Here is a 20,540-nt window from a genome sequence, read left to right on the forward strand (position 1 = left end):
GAGTTCGATTACACTCAGCTCCAAGGCAAATCATTTACATAATAACTCAAGGCCAGAAGGGTTATCTATCAACAAAGACCTTCGAGTTCGAATACACTCAGCTCAAAGGCACATCATTTGCAGCATAGCTTAAGTCGAGAAGGGCTATCTGCCAACCAAAGACCTTCGAGTTCCATTACACTCAGCTCCAAGGCAAATCATTTACAGTATAACTCAAGGCTAGAGGGTTATCTGCCAATAAAAGACCTTCGACTTTGACTACGCTCAGCTCAAAGGCACATCATTTGCAACATAGCTTAAGTCGAGAAGGGCTATCTTCCAACCAAAGACCTTCGAGTTCAATTACACTCAGCTCCAAGGCAAATCATTTACAGTATAACTCAAGGCTAGAAGGGTTATCTGTCAACAAAGTCCTTCGAGTTCGATTACCCTCAGCTCAAAGGCACATCATTTGCAGCATAGCTTAAGTCGAGAAGGGCTATCTGCCAACCAAAGACCTTCGAGTTCATTTACACTCAGCTCAAGGGCATATCATTTGCAGTATAGCTCAAGGCTAGAAAGGGTATCTGCCAAAGACCCTCGAGTTCGATTACACTTAGTTTCGAGTGCACATCATTTGCAGCATAACTCAAGGCTAGAAGGGTTATCTGTAAACAAAGACCTTTGAGTTCGATTATCTGTCAACAAAGACCTTCGAGTTTGATTACACTCAGCTCAAAGGCACATCATTTGTAGCATAGCTCAAGGCAAGAAGGGTTATCTGCCAACAAAAGACCTTTGAGTTCGATTACACGCAGCTCAAAGGCACATCATTTACATCATAACTCAAGGCTAGAAGGGTTATTTGTCAACAAAGACCTTCGAGTTCGATTACAATCAGCTCAAAGGCACATCATTTGCAGCATAGCTCAAGGCAATAAGGGTTATCTGACAATAAAGACCTTTGAGTTCGATTACACACAGCTCAAAGGCACATCATTTACAGCATAACTCAAGGCGAGAAGAGTTATCTGTCAACAAAGACCTTCGAGTTCGATTACACTCAACTCAAAGGCACATCATTTGCAGCATAGCTCAAGGCAAGAAGGGTTATCTGCCAACAAAGACCTTCGAGTTCGATTACACTCAGCTCAAAGGCACATCATTTGTAGCATAGCTCAAAGCAAGAAGGGATATCTACCAATAAAAGACCTTCGAGTTCGATTACACTCAGCTCAAAGGCACATCATTTACAACATAACTCAAGGCGAGAAGGGTTATCTGTCAACCAAGACCTTCGAGTTCGATTACACTTAGCTCAAAGGCGCATCATTTGCAGCATAGCTCAAGGAGAGAATGGCTATCTTCCAACAAAAGACCTTCGAGTTCGATCACAGTAAGCTCAAAGGCATATTAAAGTTACAGCATAACTCAAGGCGAGAAGGGTTATTTGTCATCAAAGACCTTCGATTTCGATTATATTCAACTCAGAGGCAAATCAAATTTACAGCATAGCTGAAGGCAAGAAGGGCTATCTGTCAAAAAAACTATCGAGTTAGATTCCATTCATCTCGATGACACATCAACCACACGGTAGCATCGAGAAACTACTTTCTGGTTGAAGCCGAGGTCTTCAAGTTAAGAAGAAGATCTGGGGCAATCTCTCAGCTCATTACAGCATAACCCAAGGCTAAAGTTTAAACTGAGGTCTTTAAGTCAAGAAGAAGACTTGGGTTAACTGTGTCTTAATGACAAGAAACCATTTTCCAGCAGCATAGTTTAAGTCGAGAAAAGCTATATGCCAAAGAAGATTTCTGAGTTCGATTTCGAGAGACTATCAACCATATGGTGGAGTCAAGGAACCATTTTCTGATCAAGGTCTTTTAATCGAGAAGAAGACCGAAGTTGATTACAATTTGGCAACGAGAAACCATAATCTGATCCAAATTCTGAACCACGGCTTCAATTCCATTTCAAGATGAACTCGACTTTGCGACGGAGGAGTCATTCGTAACTCGACTCGACAGAGAGTTATTCGTAATTGAAATATCAGACTACCGAACGAAAATTTGTGTCCTTTTATCTTTGTCCTATATTTTGTTCCACGAAAAAGGACAAAGAGAGGCAGCTGTCAACACCTAATTTTGTCCGATCACGCGGTATTTACATGTTACTTTATGTGTTGTTATTTATATTATATAGTGTGTATGTATTATATATATGCATATTATATATTATAATTTAATTACTAATTTGTTATTTATTGTTACATGCCCAAAGACCAAATGCAAACAAGTCCCAATGGCCCACATCAGCAACCCTAGCTTCCATCTTTTCTCACAAGCGCTGCGCCACAACAACCCACCTCCGATCTTCACGGCTACATGCCCCAATCCCGAATCGTCCGGCGCAAGGATCTCAGAGACCATCACCAACAAACACAAATATTAGTGTTTTACTCGGATTCAAACACCCAAAAATAGGGTACTCAAACACTATAAATCATGTGTAAATCAAACACAAAGGACAGGGGAAAAATCGGAGGAAAATCGAGAGAGAGAAAAAAATACGGGAAAAGGATACGAAAAAGAGGAGAACACAAGATTGTTCGGGGGGATTTACAGAAATCACTAAGAAATACGCAAGTGATACAAGACGAAATACCCAGAAAATGCACGAGATATACAACAGAATCAGAGAAACCAACGGTTGTAGTCGCGAACTAATAAATAAGGAAGAGGGAGAAGACAGGGGGCATACCATCGTTGTGGACATTGGTTGTCTACAGTACTGTTCATCATCGACGATTGCAACTGCTCACCGAAGTTACCTTCTCGTTTTGGGTTTGCGTGATATTTTCTCTTGTTTAGATTTTAGATCTCTAAGAAACTAAAGAAAATAGGTGTTGAAGGGTAATTGTTTTTTATTTAGAGAGGCTTAAAGATGAAAATCTGAATGGGTTTTGAAACTAAAGAGGAAACTTGTTTTTCTAAAGGTGATTAAGTATTTTTGTTTTGATCCAGCTTTATTTTTTTCCGAGATGAAGTAATGAAGGACACATGAAAGTTTTCCCTTTTGATCGAATATAGGAGGGTTGAACCTGGGGTTTTTAGTGCTTTAGGGAAGTTTTGGTCTAATTATGATACGGGTCATCATATAATCACATATTTATATACTCGGATCTTATCTTTTCTTTCTTTCGATTTGGTCACTTCATGTATATTGATTGTTTCTTTGAATTTTCAATTAATGCAAATTTAGTCTTGTTTTGAATAATTTTTTTTATTAAACATTACATTATATATATATTATTTTATTCTTATTTTTTCTCTCTTTTTGTTTAATTTAATTCCATTATTTTTCCTTTGTTTTTATTTTTGTTTTATTTTTATTTTTATTTTTATTTTTTTATTTTTATTCATTTTGTTTTATTTTATTTTTATTTATTTTACCATTTTATTTATTTTGTTTTTGTTTATTTTAGTGTTCTCCCTTTGTTTTTTTTTGTTCATTTTTTTATTTTTTTTTGTTCATTTTTTTATATTTAGTATTTTCTTTCTTAATCCGATTCGGCATTTCATTACAAATCTAACATTTCTATTTTTTAAGGGTCTTCATTCAAATTAACCAGAGGTAATTAATTCAAATTAAGTTTTTAAAATTTTAATTTCAATTTCAATTTTTCGCAATTAAAGACAACCGAAAAATTAATTGGTACTGAAAGGACGGTTCAAGGGTGCTAATCATTCCTTGACCGTAACCGACTCCCGAACCCGATACATGTCTAGTAAAACGCAGATCAGGTAAGATGGTGTCCGATCTACCTAAATATCATTTTAAATTGATCGATGACGACTCTAACCATTCATTCAAGTCGAAGCCCAATTTCAGGCCCACCTGAAAAACTGTCGCGACAAGAATAAAGCTTAAATTTACAACTTACATGTAATATAATATGGGTAAAAATATAGAAATGATTCCCTAATTATAAGACTTTACATTGTTAAATCTCTTGACTATTAAAAATTATAAAATAATCCCCTAACTATAAGAAACTACTTTGTTAAATCCTTTAACTATTAAAAATTATAAAATGATCATTTAATTACATATATGTTTCAAACTCATTATTTTCGTTGAAAAATTGACTACTGTTTGCATTGAATGTTACCATTATAACTTAACTATGATAAAATTGATCTAAAACTATTTGAATTGTATAAATATTTGAGATTCTGATATCATATTTTTTTCAGATAACCGTCACTTTTTTAACATAACAATAACATATAATTGGAGATCATTTTGTAACTTTAATAATCATGAGACTCAATAAAACATTTTATACTCGAGGAACCATTTATGTATTTTACCCTATAAAAAGTTGTCAACACATCAGAACATGGATTTACGGATGACTCAAAAGTTAAAACATAGGAGGATATATTCGTTTAAATGTACCGACTTGGATAAAAAAAATGAACATATTCATACCAAATAAATATACGTATCCAACACTTTATCGAAATATTTATGATTCATCTTTGGGACGTTACAAATAGCATGTTTGCTCCGGCGAACTGAGGCCGGCCAAATTTTCGGGGTCCCGAGAGATTGAGTCTTGATACAACCCCCAATCATGACCGGACCTCCGTAGCAAGGCTCATGATAAACCGGAAACCTAACAATTTTGCATACAATATGCAATCGTACCAAATAAGTAGAATAACAAGGATTGAAAGTGATTAACAAACAAAAGGGATCTCCACCAAACAAGCTGAAATAAATTAAAATACAGAGATGAACAACCAGCTAAACAATGCACTAAATGAGAATCAATTTGTACAAATTGATATATGTGCCAAATCTTAATTGTTCTTGTTATATAGGGATAGTAGCCTTAAATATTGGGAAAAAGTATGCCAGAGGCCACCAAACTATGCTCAAATGATCATTTTGGTCATTGAACTTTCAAAAGTTACAAAACTATCATTAAAATATTTGACAGTTACAAAAGAATCATTAAATTTCTCGAACTATTACAAAAAATCATTAAATTTTATCGAAATGTTACAAATTATTATAATGCCATAGTGACCATTTTGTAACAATTCAATAAATTTAATGACCATTTTGTAAGTTTAAAAACGATCATTTGATCATGATATAGGAATAAGACAGCTGATAATAAAGGAAAAGTTAACCCTTGAAACGAAAGCAAAGACCATTTCTTCTTCCTCACTCAAGATGATATGAAGATTGATAACATGAAAACAACCCGATGCAACCAAAAGCTTATAATTACCTTGGGAGAAGGATATGATGGTAGGTGCTTGAAAAGGAACCGGAGTCTCGTGCCCTTCCAATCATTTCATCAGTTTAGTTTTCTTGTACTGCAGTCTCAAGCACCAGCCTGAAATTGGACGGAGCTGCCAGAAAGATGAAGTTTTCGGGAAAGAAACTACTCCCGTGTTTGTTTTCATTTTGTCATTCCTTTCTATTCTCAGACTTCTTAAAATCGTAGTTACTACTACTTCACATTATTCATCTCGAGCTGCTACTTTGTCATTGCCTGTTCAACAGGAGTGTTCATCACCTTCTGAATGCAGCAAGGAACGATCAAATGCGCCACCGGTAGAGTCTGGTCCACCCGGAACAACCACCAATGCAACCCTTCTCACCCCGAAGGAATTCACATTTTCAAATCTCATTTCCAAAAGAGCACCTTGTAACCTCCTTGTCTTCGGTCTTCAATTGCAGTACTTCAACCTATCATCTATAAATGCAGGAGGAGTCACTCTTTTTCTCGAGGATGACCCTTACAAGATAAGACAATACAAAGAGGATTCTAACGGGACTCGAATTTATAAGGTTCAGTACCAGAAACCAGCTAAGAATGCATACAAGATGCTTAAGCATTCCAAGGAAAATCCTATTTGTGCACCTCGTACAAGTCTGCTCCAGCAATCGACTTGCAAACTGGCATTGAGAAATTTACCACAAGTGTATCAGCTTAAATGGGATGTAGTGTTAGTGGACGGACCAAGTGGAGAAGCACCGGGAAGGATGACAACCATCTACACTGCTAGCGTGTTAGCAAGAGCCGGTAAGACGACTGATGTTGTAGTACACATTCATAGCACGATTGAAAAGTGGTTCTCTTGGGAATTCCTCTGCGAAGAAAACTTGGTTTCTGCTAAAGGAAAATTCTGGAACTTTAGGATCTCTGATCAATCAAATTCTACTAAGTTTTGCACTTCTGAGAAGGTTCAGATAGAGTAACATCCTTCTTTTTCTGCAGCAACAGAACAATCAGCGGCGGCATTACTACAGGCCGGTTAGTCATAAAATTTGTGAATAAAGATATCATTACATTTGGCATTATAAAAGACCAAAATCAGGGTGCCACATCCAGGATATATTAGGTGGGGAGTCATAATAAAACAAAATTACCCCACACAGTTGAACAATAGAATTCAGGCTCAAACAGGAATGATCAAGTTCCAGAATTGGAGAGTGTGAGTATCTGGAACTGAAGTGTGCGTCTGCCTAGCTGCATATTTTGTTCATGTATGTAAATTTACAGATCATATACACATAGATATATAAATATATATACATGACACTTGGTTAGCACTAACAGTTATCATCGTAACCTTGCATGAGTTGAATCTCATGATATACCAACGGAAACAAGCCCTTGGTGAGGTTTGCCAATTATATGTATGATCTGGGCACCACAGCTCGGAAATCCATTGTCCCAATCCAGAATAGCGAATCTGATTGCTTCAGAAACAACAGAGACATACATATACATTTGAAAGACAAGTAAACAAGTGCGGGAAATGGAACATGTACACAACTTTCAGAGATGAAAAGGAATACATTTAGGGAATTGGCTAAATATCACAGGGGGAAATCACCAGGTTTCCATGACCTACTCCTTTCTTCCCCCAAAGGTTCTCCTAGTGAAACTTTGAATTCACCATAGAGGGGAAAAACAAAAGAACACAAGTTGATTATTTAATTGTCAGCATCACGAGTTGTCTTTCCTTGCAAGATCACTAGTCATTCACCAGAATCTTTTCTGCCAAGAAAGGGAGAAAAGGTAAATTGGGTAAGTATAGAACCAACATACTGCAGAATGAAGTTATAATAAGTTAAAGCCATTACACCAGAGCTGGTTAGTTACATCTGTTATCCTTTCAAGAAGAGATATCCTTACTAGGAAATACTCCAAACTGAATTAATGCTCAAGATGCAGTTGAATGGCTGCACTTCTAAGCAAACTAAAGGCATTCTACAAATAGACCTTTTTGTTACTAACAAGGTAATTCAAAGACCAATTTGGTTGACTTCAGTACTGTCGGTATACGTTCCACACTATTGTACATAGTGACACGTTATTTTGCAAAGATGAAAATCATTTTAGCTGATCGCTTAAGTAAGCGTGGAATAGAGCACATATTCATAATCCAAAGGAAAATCATACGAGTTGTTGTCTTAAGTGAGTACAGAAGAGCACATGTTCATGCTTGCACTTCTATTTCTATCTATGAGACTAACTTTTAGAATGATAATGCATATGAGGATGTGTTCTTACCATTCGTTTACTGATGTAAGGCTGTATCTTAACAGGCATCTCAGACTGGCTTTCAACCGTGAGGAACTTCTGTTTTTCACTCTCAAATTCTTTTCTAGATTCCTTCCGGCTACCTGACTGCCAAACTCTACCGAAATTAGGAAGCCAGTTAGCATCACAATCGCTCTCAACAATCTCCCATCTCTTCTCTTTCTCCAGCTCCATCTTTCGCTTTTCAGCCCAAGCAGCCCCAACCCTTTTTGGATTCATCTTATGGGATTTCCATGACTTGTTTGACAACATAAAGGTACTTGAAACTGGTTTTACTTGATTGTCTAGTAAGGTTTGATCAGTTGCTTCAAGCCAGGGAGGGGGTGCTCCAGAAAGTACATTTCCTCCGGCACCTACTGTTGAAATGGAAGAGTCTTGAGTGAAGCTCTGCAAACCTGAAGAAACAAAGATCATAATTTGATGAATAAAAACTATTGCTCCTTGGAGCATCTCTCCACATAGAAACCAGAAAAGCATAATAGATTTTTTTAGTGTACTAATTATGTATATCTTGGTTTCAAAGTGACTTGGAATGGAAACAGAATTATATGAAACCAAAATACAACTAAACCATTACCTTGGGAACTGCTTTCTCCATTGCCCATTCTTGCACTCTGATACGTTTGGCAGACCTGTGTGAAAATATATATTTCTGAAGAACATAACCATATCATGTATGAAGAAACTACTTTGTGAAATCCCACAAAACAGTCAACTTCATACAAAACAAACTATAAGAAGGATAGATGGCCATGTTGTACAACAGGAATGCAATACCATATTCAAACTTCAAAAACATCAGATAGTTAACCCGAAGGAAAATTTTAAATGATAAAGACCTGGCTTGGAGAAGTATGAATTCAAAGAAAATAATCAACAGGTATTGCAAAATACTAGAATACACATGTTTTTACAAATTGAGGTAAGTGATTCTCTTGTAAATAAATATGAAGCAGACATGAAATGGCATACTCATGAACAATAAAATAAAAACTTAATGGACTCGGTAAAGATTTTTCTTAAAAAGGACAAAGCAGTTGAGAAAACCATTTGATTTCTTACCTTTCTATAAAACCACCATCAAACAACAAAAGAAAATAATATTTCAAATAAGCATAAATATTGTTACGCGATGGTTTCAAACTTGAGCATAAAACAGTCAGAAAACAATTTATAGGAAACAAAATAGGATTAGTTACATAGGGAAAAAGCATGGCATAATAAACTTACCCCAACATTGCTGAGGTAAGCATTCCCAGAGCATATTCCACTGTTGTAAAGAAGATTTTGTTGGCTATTGCTATTAGCTGGAAAATCAGCACAAAGCACATAGGAACAAAACTAATAAGTCAGTTTATTCTCAGCTTCATACAAGAAACTTTCACAGAAATATCAGAGAGAAATAACAAGAACTATATTAAATAAGGAAAATACAAAATAGCCAAATATTCATACCTGTCAAATCATTCGAGTTCAACAAACTCGTATTGGAATGCACACCCGCATGCAAATAAAAGTTAGCCTCATGAAAATTAGAGCTAATGCTTGCAACCTCAGGGAATATCTTGTCCAAGATTATTATTTTTTTAAAGTTGACATTATTGTGGATATCCTTTGAAGCTCCACATACAACACCACAAGATCCTCAATAGGAGCAGGCATTGCTCCATCCTTCAAAGACTCACACTTCTTCTCCCACTACAATAACCAAAACCAAAATCCCATCACATGATTAACCTTCCAAGCTCTCTTTAGAACAATCTAAATGGTCGTACCTTAGTTAGATCAGTTTCTGCTATCCTATATTTGTCCAATTGTTCCATCTTACCACCGTATTTCCAGAGAAAATGCTTCAAATTCTTCAGGTGATGTGATTAATAGCATTTTCACTGTTCAAGAACCAAAAACACTTGAGATGTTCTTTCATACAACACCATTACAGTTAAATCACCGAAAAACCAAATAAAAAAAGCAAAGGTATCTGTGTTGATCTCCAAATTTAGTCAAAATATGTTGCCAGTCCCCGAGCTTAAATGAAGTTTGAGATTTACTCCTATTCTTAAAAAATATATTCCCAAGCGTCTCCCGTGTTGAAAGTTTCACTCTCTTCGCCTGGCGTTAGAAAACCATCTTTGATCCTTGGTATAGTGCAACTCCATCTGAGAAACCTGGTGAGGTGGGGTTTAAACGAAAGTTTCCTGTCAACCACTGAACCGTATGTCCACTCGACCTTTGTTAACCAGTTATGTTAAAATTAATTTAGATGGTGTTTTTGAATTCGTTGAGAGGATAGCAGTTGTAGGTGTTATTGTTTGTGATTTTTTTGGCAAAGTACTTAATGAAATGGTTGCGGATTGTAAGGTTGTGTTGAAGTTTGTCTATCGGAGATTCACGTGTTCAATGCTGCTCTCTTGTTGGCTAGCGAGTAAATTTAGACCCATGTCATATTCGAATTGGATTTGATGCTCGTTGTTAACAAGTTGTCCCGACAAGGGGAGGATCTATCCAGATTGGGTTACCACCTTTTTGAAGCTCATAAGACACTAGAAGCTAGGATCTACTTCAAGATTTGTTATGTTCCTAGAACTTGTAATTTTGTTGCCCATACTCTAGCTACATGGACTCTTAGGTTTGGTGATATTTTTGTATTTTGACTCGGTTTATCCTGAGCTTATATTTTATTATGTATTCACCGATTATGCTTATGGTAATACAAGTTCCTAGGACACTATTTTCCCCTTATAGGATTAAAAGGGGATTTTATGAGGCTTTTTTTTTAAAAAAAAAAAAATATATGTTCGTGGGTTGGTTCAAGGTATCTAGAGATAAATTTTGTTAACCGAACTTGGAAAAAACGAATAAAAATCTGATTAAGTGAACTACTAGATAAAATCAAATAATTGCCTTAAAAGTCTATCTACATAATGTAAAAATTTAATGTATTTAGTTATTTTTTTTAAGATTTCGAGTTTGAATATCGAAAAGTGAATTTTTTTATTTTTTTTATTTTTAAGGACATCATTCTAACTTTTCAAATACACTAATCAAACTCAATATCTCAAACCATCATAACTCGATATTCTTTGCTCATGTTAAAAAGAAATAATCGTTATTAACAATTACAATCATAATCTTCCAAAACTATATTATCAACACTGATAATGTAAAACTTGGTTTGAGACACTGATAATTCTTTATTTATAATTCATCTTAATAAACAAGGGATGCATGTGATTAACAAGTTTAGCAAGAAACTTTAACCAAACCATATGATCAAAGAGACATAAAAACAACATACATAGATGTTGATAAAGGACTGAAGTAAATGGATTATCTAGTGGGGTAGTCAGGTTGACCCATGAAAAGGAGACTGGTCCAGCTGAAGCTAAGAAAAGCCTAATGAAGAATCCCAACACTTATTTTACTGAAGGTGATCCAGCATTGGAGTGATCTTTTAGACTAGAGGTCAACTCTAGGAAACTTGTATGAAAATAATTGGTGTGGTGATGTGATCCTACTCTTACACCTTATACTCTTGTGTGGTGATGTGATCCTACTCTTACACCTTATACTCTTCATCTTGCTTTCTTCCTATGTAGATAAGATGAAGGACCAGAGAGCATTTACTTACCTTTCACATCTTTTCAATTTCTTTACATCTTATACTTACTTTACATTTACTTTATGATATGTTAGACATGTTTTATTCATCTTACTATAATATACCATGCATGAATTTTATGTTAAGTCAAGTATGATGATTCCATGCCTTATGTTACATGCCATGTTTAATATGCATTATCATATCATATACTTAATTTATTTCATGTATATTATGTTAAGCATAGTCATGACATGTTATAGTCCTTATATTATGTTCATTCTTTACTTTGCTTAGCATAATTCATTCGTCCATATCTTTATTATATGTTTATGCATCATTCTTTAGCTCTTTCTATGTTTATGCATTCATAGTTAGCTCATTCCATGTTTATGCATTTATAATTATCTCATTTGCATCATAGCATAGGCGACAACATCTATTCTTATGTTATTTCGTTTGTTGCATTACTTATGTTATTATTTTCAAGACACATGTAGGTACTTTGGAGGTTAAGGAAGGTTATGCTAGCTCAAGAACAATAAACTCAACCTATGGCAGCTCGTGCTAGCTTAACCACATCAAATGATAACTCCCCTTAGCTAAAGGAAGCTCAAAGAATAAATACACTAGCTCGAGAGGAGTTGAAGTAGCTGAATTTGAGCTGAAACTAGCTGGGGAGCAGCTAAGGAGAAAATAGCTGAGTTGAGGACTTATAGAAGCTGGAGGTAGCTAGAGTGTCACTAGGTACCTAGCTAGTTATCTACACTACCTAGCTAGTTACCTAAGCTACCTAGCTAGCTAACTCCACTAGCTAGCTTCCATGACTCCACCTTGGCACCAAACACTTTTCATGTGTGCATCATACATCATATGGCTAAGACTTCACCAAACCATGGCGTGGATAAGCATTTACATCAAGAGATTCATGTTCTTAATGCATGCTTCCATGTGCATTTCAACCACTCATTTTGGCACCAAGGATGAAGATTAATAAGCCTTTTCGGCCAAGCAAATTTCAACTACTCATTAAAACTCATCAAGGTCGAACCACGCTAACCATTCAGCCATAATGAGTCCTAAGGATTATGAAAGGCTAGCCGAACCATCACCTTACCTATTCATCATCTAGAGTTGTAATTATACATCAAACAATCATGTATGTCCACGGGAAGTGCCTTGCAAACCATTGTGTAACCATTCGGTTATTTCCCTTTATTTGTTATAAATAGCCAATGCCTTGACTTTTGTAAGGCATCATCCCTTTCCATATCAATACAATTGCGAGGTTATTCCTCTTTTCTAAGTTTTTAAAAACCCTATTGACTTATCAAGTGCCTTGTGTTCTTATGGAGTCAACCTCTTCCATTTCATTGATACTTGTGTTTCCTTGTTCATTATAATTAGAGGGGCCAAGCCCTTTTATCTCCATTGATCAATTTTTAAGGAAAGATGTTAGGCTCTTTTATAGCCTAGTTTCTTCTTTGTTGTTTAAGATAATATCATCACCATTTCCATTTATTTTTATAGCCACCACCATGGCCAAACTATATCGAACAATCCATTTTCATCGCATACATATTCTAGCCCATCCTTATCACCATAACATCAACTATTAAGCCATTCTCTTTTAGTCTTTCTTATTGCAGGTGCTTGATCTTTCACTAGATCCACAATCGAGGCATGAATACCTTACATCAAGCTGTATTTAGAAGTGTGGGTGAAGAGAAAACGTGCACAAAGAAGCGCTACAAAAAAGAAAAGAAAAAAAAAGAATATTCAAAGCAAGGTCATTCAACCAAGAAGAAAACAACAGAAAAAAAGACTTCATTCAACAACAAAAAGAGTTCAAAGAATCAAAGTGAAGGTCAAACAAAAGTGAAGCACCAAAGGAAGAACAAGGGAATCACTACAACAAAAGGTATTCATCACAAAGCTTTAATTTATTCAAGACCTTGATTATGGCGAAATGTGAAGTTGTGAATGCATTGTTTGTAAGTAACCCCTTCATTCTTTTCTTTCTTATTTCTAAGCCACCTTTTATATTATATTTGTTATTTTCCTACTCTAACCAAGCTTGCAGTTGAAACCAATACATCATCAAGACTTGAATGGTATTGAGTGAGTTCTCTTTAGGACTTCCACAAAGAGGAAACAGAGGTAAAAGGAATTTGAGTGAGAGATATTAGAAGAGAACATAGTGAAATCCAATTGTGTCCTGAGTGCAAACACAAGTGGATTGAGTGCCATCTTTATTTCTTTGAGTGACTTAGAGAGGTTTTGTGTGTGTGCAAATTAGTAAGGTCCCTATTCACATCTCATTTCTTTCTTTATACTAACCATGTCTCAAGGTTCAGGACAATCACCCTGAGGAGTAGCCCCTAACTTACAAGTTTAAGCAACTTTGCAAGAGATGCTTAGAATATGCCCAAAACCATTCATATGATGATTGTAATGATACATTTTATTTATCGATTTTAATGAATAAAGGCATTGCTGCTATTATTTTCAGTTATATATATGTGTTTAACATAAACTAGAAGATAATAAAGTCCATATAATAACATAATTATTATTATTAAAAGATCCCTAGTTAAGTATTATTATGGGCATGAACAATAATAATACGCTTAAGAGTAACATGTTATTGATTGATGACAACGAGTTGTCATTGACGTAGAGATGTCAGAATTGATATATGATTATATTGTTAGAGAACAATGTATTGGATTGACCCACCATGAGCATATGTCTTGGATTATTATGTGACAGTCATAACATTGCTCATGGTGATGACTATATGTATGATCCTCAGACTTTAGATCAATACTATCTAAACATATATTGTTGTATGTTTTGATGTAGTTAAGCAAGCTCTGTAATTGGGTTCTTTATAAAGATTATTATTGAATATATCTCGATATATGTAGTGGGTGTGTATGATTAAGATATGATTTATCCTTCCTACATAATAGGAAATATATCACATGCCACTTGATTGAGTGAGACTAGAAATGCATGGCCATGATCGAATAAGTTGATATGAGATATCACAAATTATTCGTTAATTAAAGTCTACTCTAGATATCAACAAACAATATATGGGCTATACAAGTGTGACTATTCCAAGACTTGTGCTTATTGTAGATATAAAGGACAAAATGATGTAATACATAAAAGTGTTAATCATGAAGATGATATGTCAAATCATATTTTCTTGTAACTTAGGTGGGAATGATATATTGCTAAATGTTACTCATTGTATATAATATTATAATTATTCTAATAATTATTGCTAACGTTACAAGAACCTACAAGGTTACACCCTAGGATTGAAATGAGCAAAGATGTACAATTTGTTGTACGTTACTAAAATATATCTAGAGTTAATGTATGTTTGATATACATATGTTTTAATAATCCCGAATATTTAATTTAAATTAATTAAATAAAGATTTAATTAATTTGAAATAATAAAATCCCTAATATGTTAGGGTAACTTGGATATAAAAAGGAGGTGTAAGGTCTAGCAGCCAATGTTTACACATTATCTTCAGCCGTTTTTCTCAAAACAGTTTTGGGAAAAGCAAAATATTGCTCTCAATCGGGTGAACTGAGTAGATGCCAAGACGTGGTTTCGTGGAAGCTTACAATTCGAATCGATCGACACCACCATTAGCTGATGATGTCTTTGTTATTTTTCAAGTAACCCGCTGTAAGTATTCGCATGATTTCCTCCCGATTTCGGTTTATCATACTTGGATCGTTGGTCAGATCGTCGAATTTTTGTTTCCGCTGTGCCATGGGGTGAGCCGACGGTCCTAACAGTGGTATCAGAGCCACTTGTACGATCCAAATTTGGGTAAAATTCTTGGTTGATGCGATATGTATGATATGTATGTTCTAGTTTTATCGTTTTCGGTGAATATGTATGATTTTATTGTTCGATTCGATAACAACAACGAATAATTTGTTATTTTTTTAATATGTTTTTTTTACAATATGTGTGTTGATGCTAGGATTTTATGAAATCCAAATGTCAATTGTTGACATGATGATCCGTGGGTGTACGATAACAGATCTCGTTTCGTAGTGGAACAATGGTTGTTCCAATGTAGAAAACCTTCGGGATTGAAAATCTCAAAAACACAATTCTGTTGATAAGTGTTATCAAATCGTGAGGTTTTTCTATACAAACGAAAGTATTGTTTTTCTAAAAAATACCACTGATGTTCGCCCCTTGACCCTTCATCAGCAATATAGATTGTAGGCCCATATTAATATTTTTAACAAAGGCGTAACAACGTGTATATATGTGATATGTTTGTTTTGCACAGTGTTTGACATGCATGGTTATAACCCTTGTTCAATTTAAAATGGTTGAATTTGAAATACGACATGCTAGCCGTGCCTTTCTATATCTCAGTTGTATTTATCTTCTCATCTTACTCCCTCGTATGTAAAACAAGTTTCTTTTAAAATTGTAATCCTATGAAGATTCAAAAGGAGCAGAAGAACGAATTGAGCTAAAGGTGAGAAGATACCTAGAGAGCAGTCTTAGGGTTTAGGGTTTTTGGTTCTCCCATTGGCTTGGGATGGGCCACCTTAGTTTTTGATTTTGGGATATAACCATTGCATCTTATTTATTTCTATATTTGTTATGTATGCAATGCATCAAATGATAAAATAAGAATGAATATTGATGAGATCAATAAGGGCCTAATATTAAAGCGAACAATTATGAGATAATTATGCAAATCCCACTTTATAATCTAAGTTAAATTATCCTTCTAATATTTATCCTCGTTAAGGCTTAGATCGATATTTTGTGGGCTTTGCGAAAGAATTGGCATATAAATCTATCTTAGTTAAACACGAAGAATAAGCAAGTGATATTCACCGGTTGAGATATTGATAATAACTTAGCTAGGTTATTCTAATAGGATTAGAAACCTAGAGGTTAAGTATTTGGATAAGTCATGAGATGACTTGAACAAGAGTTGTTCACCAAAAGGAGGAGTTACATGAGATGTAACTAGTAAAGTGTTGCTTACCTAAATTATCACTATCCTAAAAGAAAAGCCAAAGATGATTTAGGAAATTGATGAATTATGGATCCTCACCCACTAGAAAAATTTTCATTTAATTATTCCGAAATTATAAAGGGAGGGTTTTTAATTTTGAATAAAATAGTCGAAGTAATTTGTAAATAAAGACTTGTTTATAATTTTTTTCGATAAATTTACTTACTTTAATATTTCCATTGTTGTACATTTAATAGAAAAAAACACTTTATCACTGCGATCACTCCTTGAGAAGGAGAAGCTTAATGGCATAAACTTCCTCGACTAGTTTCGTAATTTGAGAATTATTCTCAAACAGGAAATGAAGGAATATGTTATTAAAGAACTTATTCCTGATGAACCGACATCTAATGCTTCTAGAGATGACAAAGATAAATTTAAGAAAAATATGGATGATATGCTAAACGTAGGATGTCTAATGCTTGCCACCATGACTCTCGAGCTTCAGAAGTAACATGAGGACATGGTTTCATATGAGATAATTCAAAATATAAAGGAAATATATGAAGGGCAAGCACATCAAGAGAGGTATGAGACCTCTAAAGCTCTATTTCAATGGAAAATGGCAGAGGGATCTCCTATAGGAGCTCATGTGGAATGAAGTTTCTGAAAGAAGAAATCGAACACTGTTAGACATGGTTCGATCTATGATGAGTCATAGTGATCTTGCGACTTCTTTTTGGGGACATGCACTTGAAACAATCACTTTCACACTAAATCATGTTCCATCTAAATCGGTTCAAAAGACACCATAAGAGATATGGATAGGGAAGTGTCCTAGTATATCTTTTATGAAGATTTAGGGTTGTAAAGCTTATATAAAACATCAGATGTCTAAAAAGTCAAACCTAAATCTCCTAAGTGTATATTTGTTGGATATCCTAAAGAAACTAAGGGATATTATTTCTTCAACCCTAATGAGAATGAAGTGTTTGTTGCTCGAACGAGAGATTTTCTCGAAAGAGAATTTCTCTCAAAGAAAGGGAAGGGTAGAAATATTAAACTTGGAGAAGTTAAAGAACAACAGATCAATGAACCTGAAGTTGAGCATTAGATTTAGAAACACAACCACTGCGCAGATCCATAAGAGAACTCCATGCACCTGAGAGATTTGGATTTCTCGTTACCGCATATGGAGATGTTCTTCTTATGGATCAAAATAAGCCTATGACTTATCAAGAGGTAGTGTCTAGCCCAGAATATGAGAAATGGCTTGAAGCCATGAGATCTGAGATGGATTCCATGTCAGTAAAGCAAGTGTGGATTTTGGTTGAACCGCCTAAAGAGGTCAAACTATGGGTGTAAATGGGTTTTCAAGAAGAAAACAGACATGAATGATAATGTACAAACATACAAGTGGTATTAGTTGCTAAAGGTTTTTGACAAGTTAATGGTGTAGACTATAGCGAAACATTCTCCCTTGTAGCTATGATTAAGTCCATCCTGATCTTACTCGCAATAGTTGCATTCCATGATTATGAAATATGTTAAAACCGCTTTCCTTAATGGAAAACTCAAAGAGGATGTGTATATGACACAACCAGAAGGTTTTATCATTCCAGGAAATGTTGGAAAGGTTAGTAAGCTAAAGAGGTCTATTTTTGGACTAAAGCAAGCTTCTCGAAGTTGGAATCTTCGTTTCAATGAAGCTATCAAAGAATTTGGTTTTATCAAAAATGAAGATTAGCCTTGTGTTTATAAGAAGGCTAGTGGGAGTATTTTTTCTTTCCTAATCTTGTATGTAAACAACATACTCATCATAGGAAATGATATACCAACTTTACAGTATGTTAAGACTTGCTTAGGTAGTTGTTTTTCTATAAAAGATTTGGGTGAGATAACATATATCTTAGGAGTTAAGATCTATAGAGATAGATCAAGATAACTTTTAGGTTTGAGTCAAAGCACATATATAGACAAAGTGTTGAAAAGGTTCAGTATGGAAGAATCCAAGAAAGGATTTTTGCCTATGAGACATGACATTTCTCTTTCAAAGGAAATGTGTCCTTCAACTCCACAAGAAAGAGAACGGGTGAATAAGATTTCATATGCTTCGACTATTGGTTCTATCATATATGCCATGATATGTACTCGACCATATGCATCATATACTTTAAGCATGACGAGTCAGTATCAGGTAAACCCTGGTGAAAATCACAGGGTTGCGGTTAAAAATATCCTTAAGTACTTAAGAAGAACTAAGGATACATTTCTTGTCTATGGAGGTCAGGAAGAGCTTAGTGTAAAAGGTTATACTGATGTCAGCTTCCAAACTGACAAGGATGACTCACGATCATAATTAGGTTTTGTGTTTTGTCTCAATGGAGGTACTGTGAGATGGAAAAGTTCGAAGCAAGACACAGTAGTTGACTCTACAATAGAGGTTGAATACATTGTAGCTAGTGAAGCAGCAAAAAAGGTTATTTGGATTAAGAAGTTCATATCTGAACTAATGGTTTTCCTAGCATATCAGATGATATAGAACTCCGTTGTGACAATAATGGATCCATTGCACAAGCAAAGGAACCCAAATCTGATCAATGTTCCAAACATATTCTTACGCGCTTTCATCTCATTAGAGAGATTATAGATCGAGGAGACGTGGAAATATGCAGAGTACACACGGATGACAACATTGTTGACCCCTTAACGAAGCCTCTTACACAGTAGAGGCATGATCATCATACTGAGTCACTCGGTATTAGATATGTGAGTGATTGGTCTTAGTGCTAGTGGGATATTATTAAAGTTTGCCTAAAGACCAATCATATGATGATTGTAATGATACATTTTATTTACCTCTTTTATTGAATAAAGGCATTGCCGCTATTATTTTTAGTTATATATATGTGTTTAACATAAACTGGAAGATAATAAAGTCCATATAATAGCATAATTGTTATTAATAAAAGATCCCTAGTCAAGTATTATTATGGGCATGAACAATAATAATACGCTTAAGACTAACATGTTATTGATTGATGACAACGAGTTGTCATTCACATAGAGATGTCAGAATTGATACATTATTATATTGTTAGAGAACAATGTATTGGATTGACCCACCATGAGCATATGTCTTGGATTATTGTGTGACAGTCATAACATTGCTCATGGTGATGACTATATGTATGATCCTCAGACTTGAGTCAATACTATCCCAACATATATTGTTATATGTTTTGATGCAGTTAAACAAGCTCCGTAACTGGTTTCTCTATAAAGACTGTTATTGAATATATCTCGATATATGTAATGGGTGTGTATGATAAAGATAGAATTTGTCCTTCCTACATAATAGGAAATATATCACATGCCACTTGATTGAGCGAGACTAGAAATGCATGATCATGCTTGAATAAGTTGATATGAGAAATCACAAATTATTCGTTAATTAAAGTCTACTCTAGATATCAAGAAACAATAGATGAGCTATACAAGTGTGACTATTCCAAGACTTGTGCCTATTCTAGATATAAAGGATAAAATGATATAATACATAAAAGAGTTAATCATGAAGATGATATGTCGAATCATATTTTCTTGTAACTTAGGTGAGAATGATATATTGCTAGATGTCACTCATTGTATGTAATATTAGAATTATTCTAATAATTATTGTTAATGTTATAAGAACCTACACGGTCACACCCTAGGATTGAATGAATAAAGATGTACAATTTGTTGTACGTTACTAAAATATATCTAGAGTTAATATATATTTGATATACATATGTTTTAATAATCCCAAATATTTAATTTAAATTAAATAAATAAAGATTTAATTAATTTGAAATAATAAAATCCTTAATAAGTTAGGGTAACTTGGATATAAAAGGAGGTGTAAGGTCTAGAAGCTGATTTTTACATATTATCTTCATCCATTTTTCTCAAAACAGTTTTGTGAAAAGAAAATATTACTCTCAATCGGGTGAACTGAGTAGAGGTCGAGACGTGGTTTCGTGGAGGCTTACGATTCTAATCGATCAACAACACCATTAGTCGATCATGCTCTTGATTTTTCAAGGAACCCGCTGTAAGTATTTGCATCCTTTCCTCCCGATTTCGGTTTATCGTACTTTGATCGCTGGTCAGACCATCAATTTTTTGTTTCAACTGCGCCATGGGTGAGTCGATGGTCCCAACAAGAACTTGGAACCCTCTATGAGAGACTTGATAGAATTGAAGGTTTAAGGGAAATGTACCTAGAAGGTAACCAAGGCAAGATGATTATAAAAAAGAA

General features: G+C 34.8%; 1 protein-coding gene and 1 pseudogene across 1 annotated transcript; one reads left to right on the top strand and one right to left on the bottom strand.

The window, feature by feature from the left end:
• Positions 1-2,650: 2,650 nt before the first annotated feature.
• LOC120172207 (glucuronoxylan 4-O-methyltransferase 1-like) lies at positions 2,651-6,531 on the top strand. The gene is made up of 2 exons (XM_039179731.1): positions 2,651-2,822; positions 5,321-6,531. The coding sequence occupies exons 1-2, from the start codon at positions 2,651-2,653 to the stop codon at positions 6,259-6,261; spliced, it is 1,113 nt and encodes a 370-aa protein (XP_039035662.1). The 3' UTR covers positions 6,262-6,531.
• On the bottom strand, positions 6,364-9,480 carry LOC120172250 (annotated as a pseudogene).
• Between the last annotated feature and the right edge of the window lie 11,060 nt (positions 9,481-20,540).

This window comes from Hibiscus syriacus, unplaced genomic scaffold, assembly GCF_006381635.1.
Source record: "Hibiscus syriacus cultivar Baekdansim isolate YM2019G1 unplaced genomic scaffold, ASM638163v2 tig00111847_pilon, whole genome shotgun sequence".
NCBI classification, from domain to species: Eukaryota; Viridiplantae; Streptophyta; class Magnoliopsida; order Malvales; family Malvaceae; genus Hibiscus; species Hibiscus syriacus.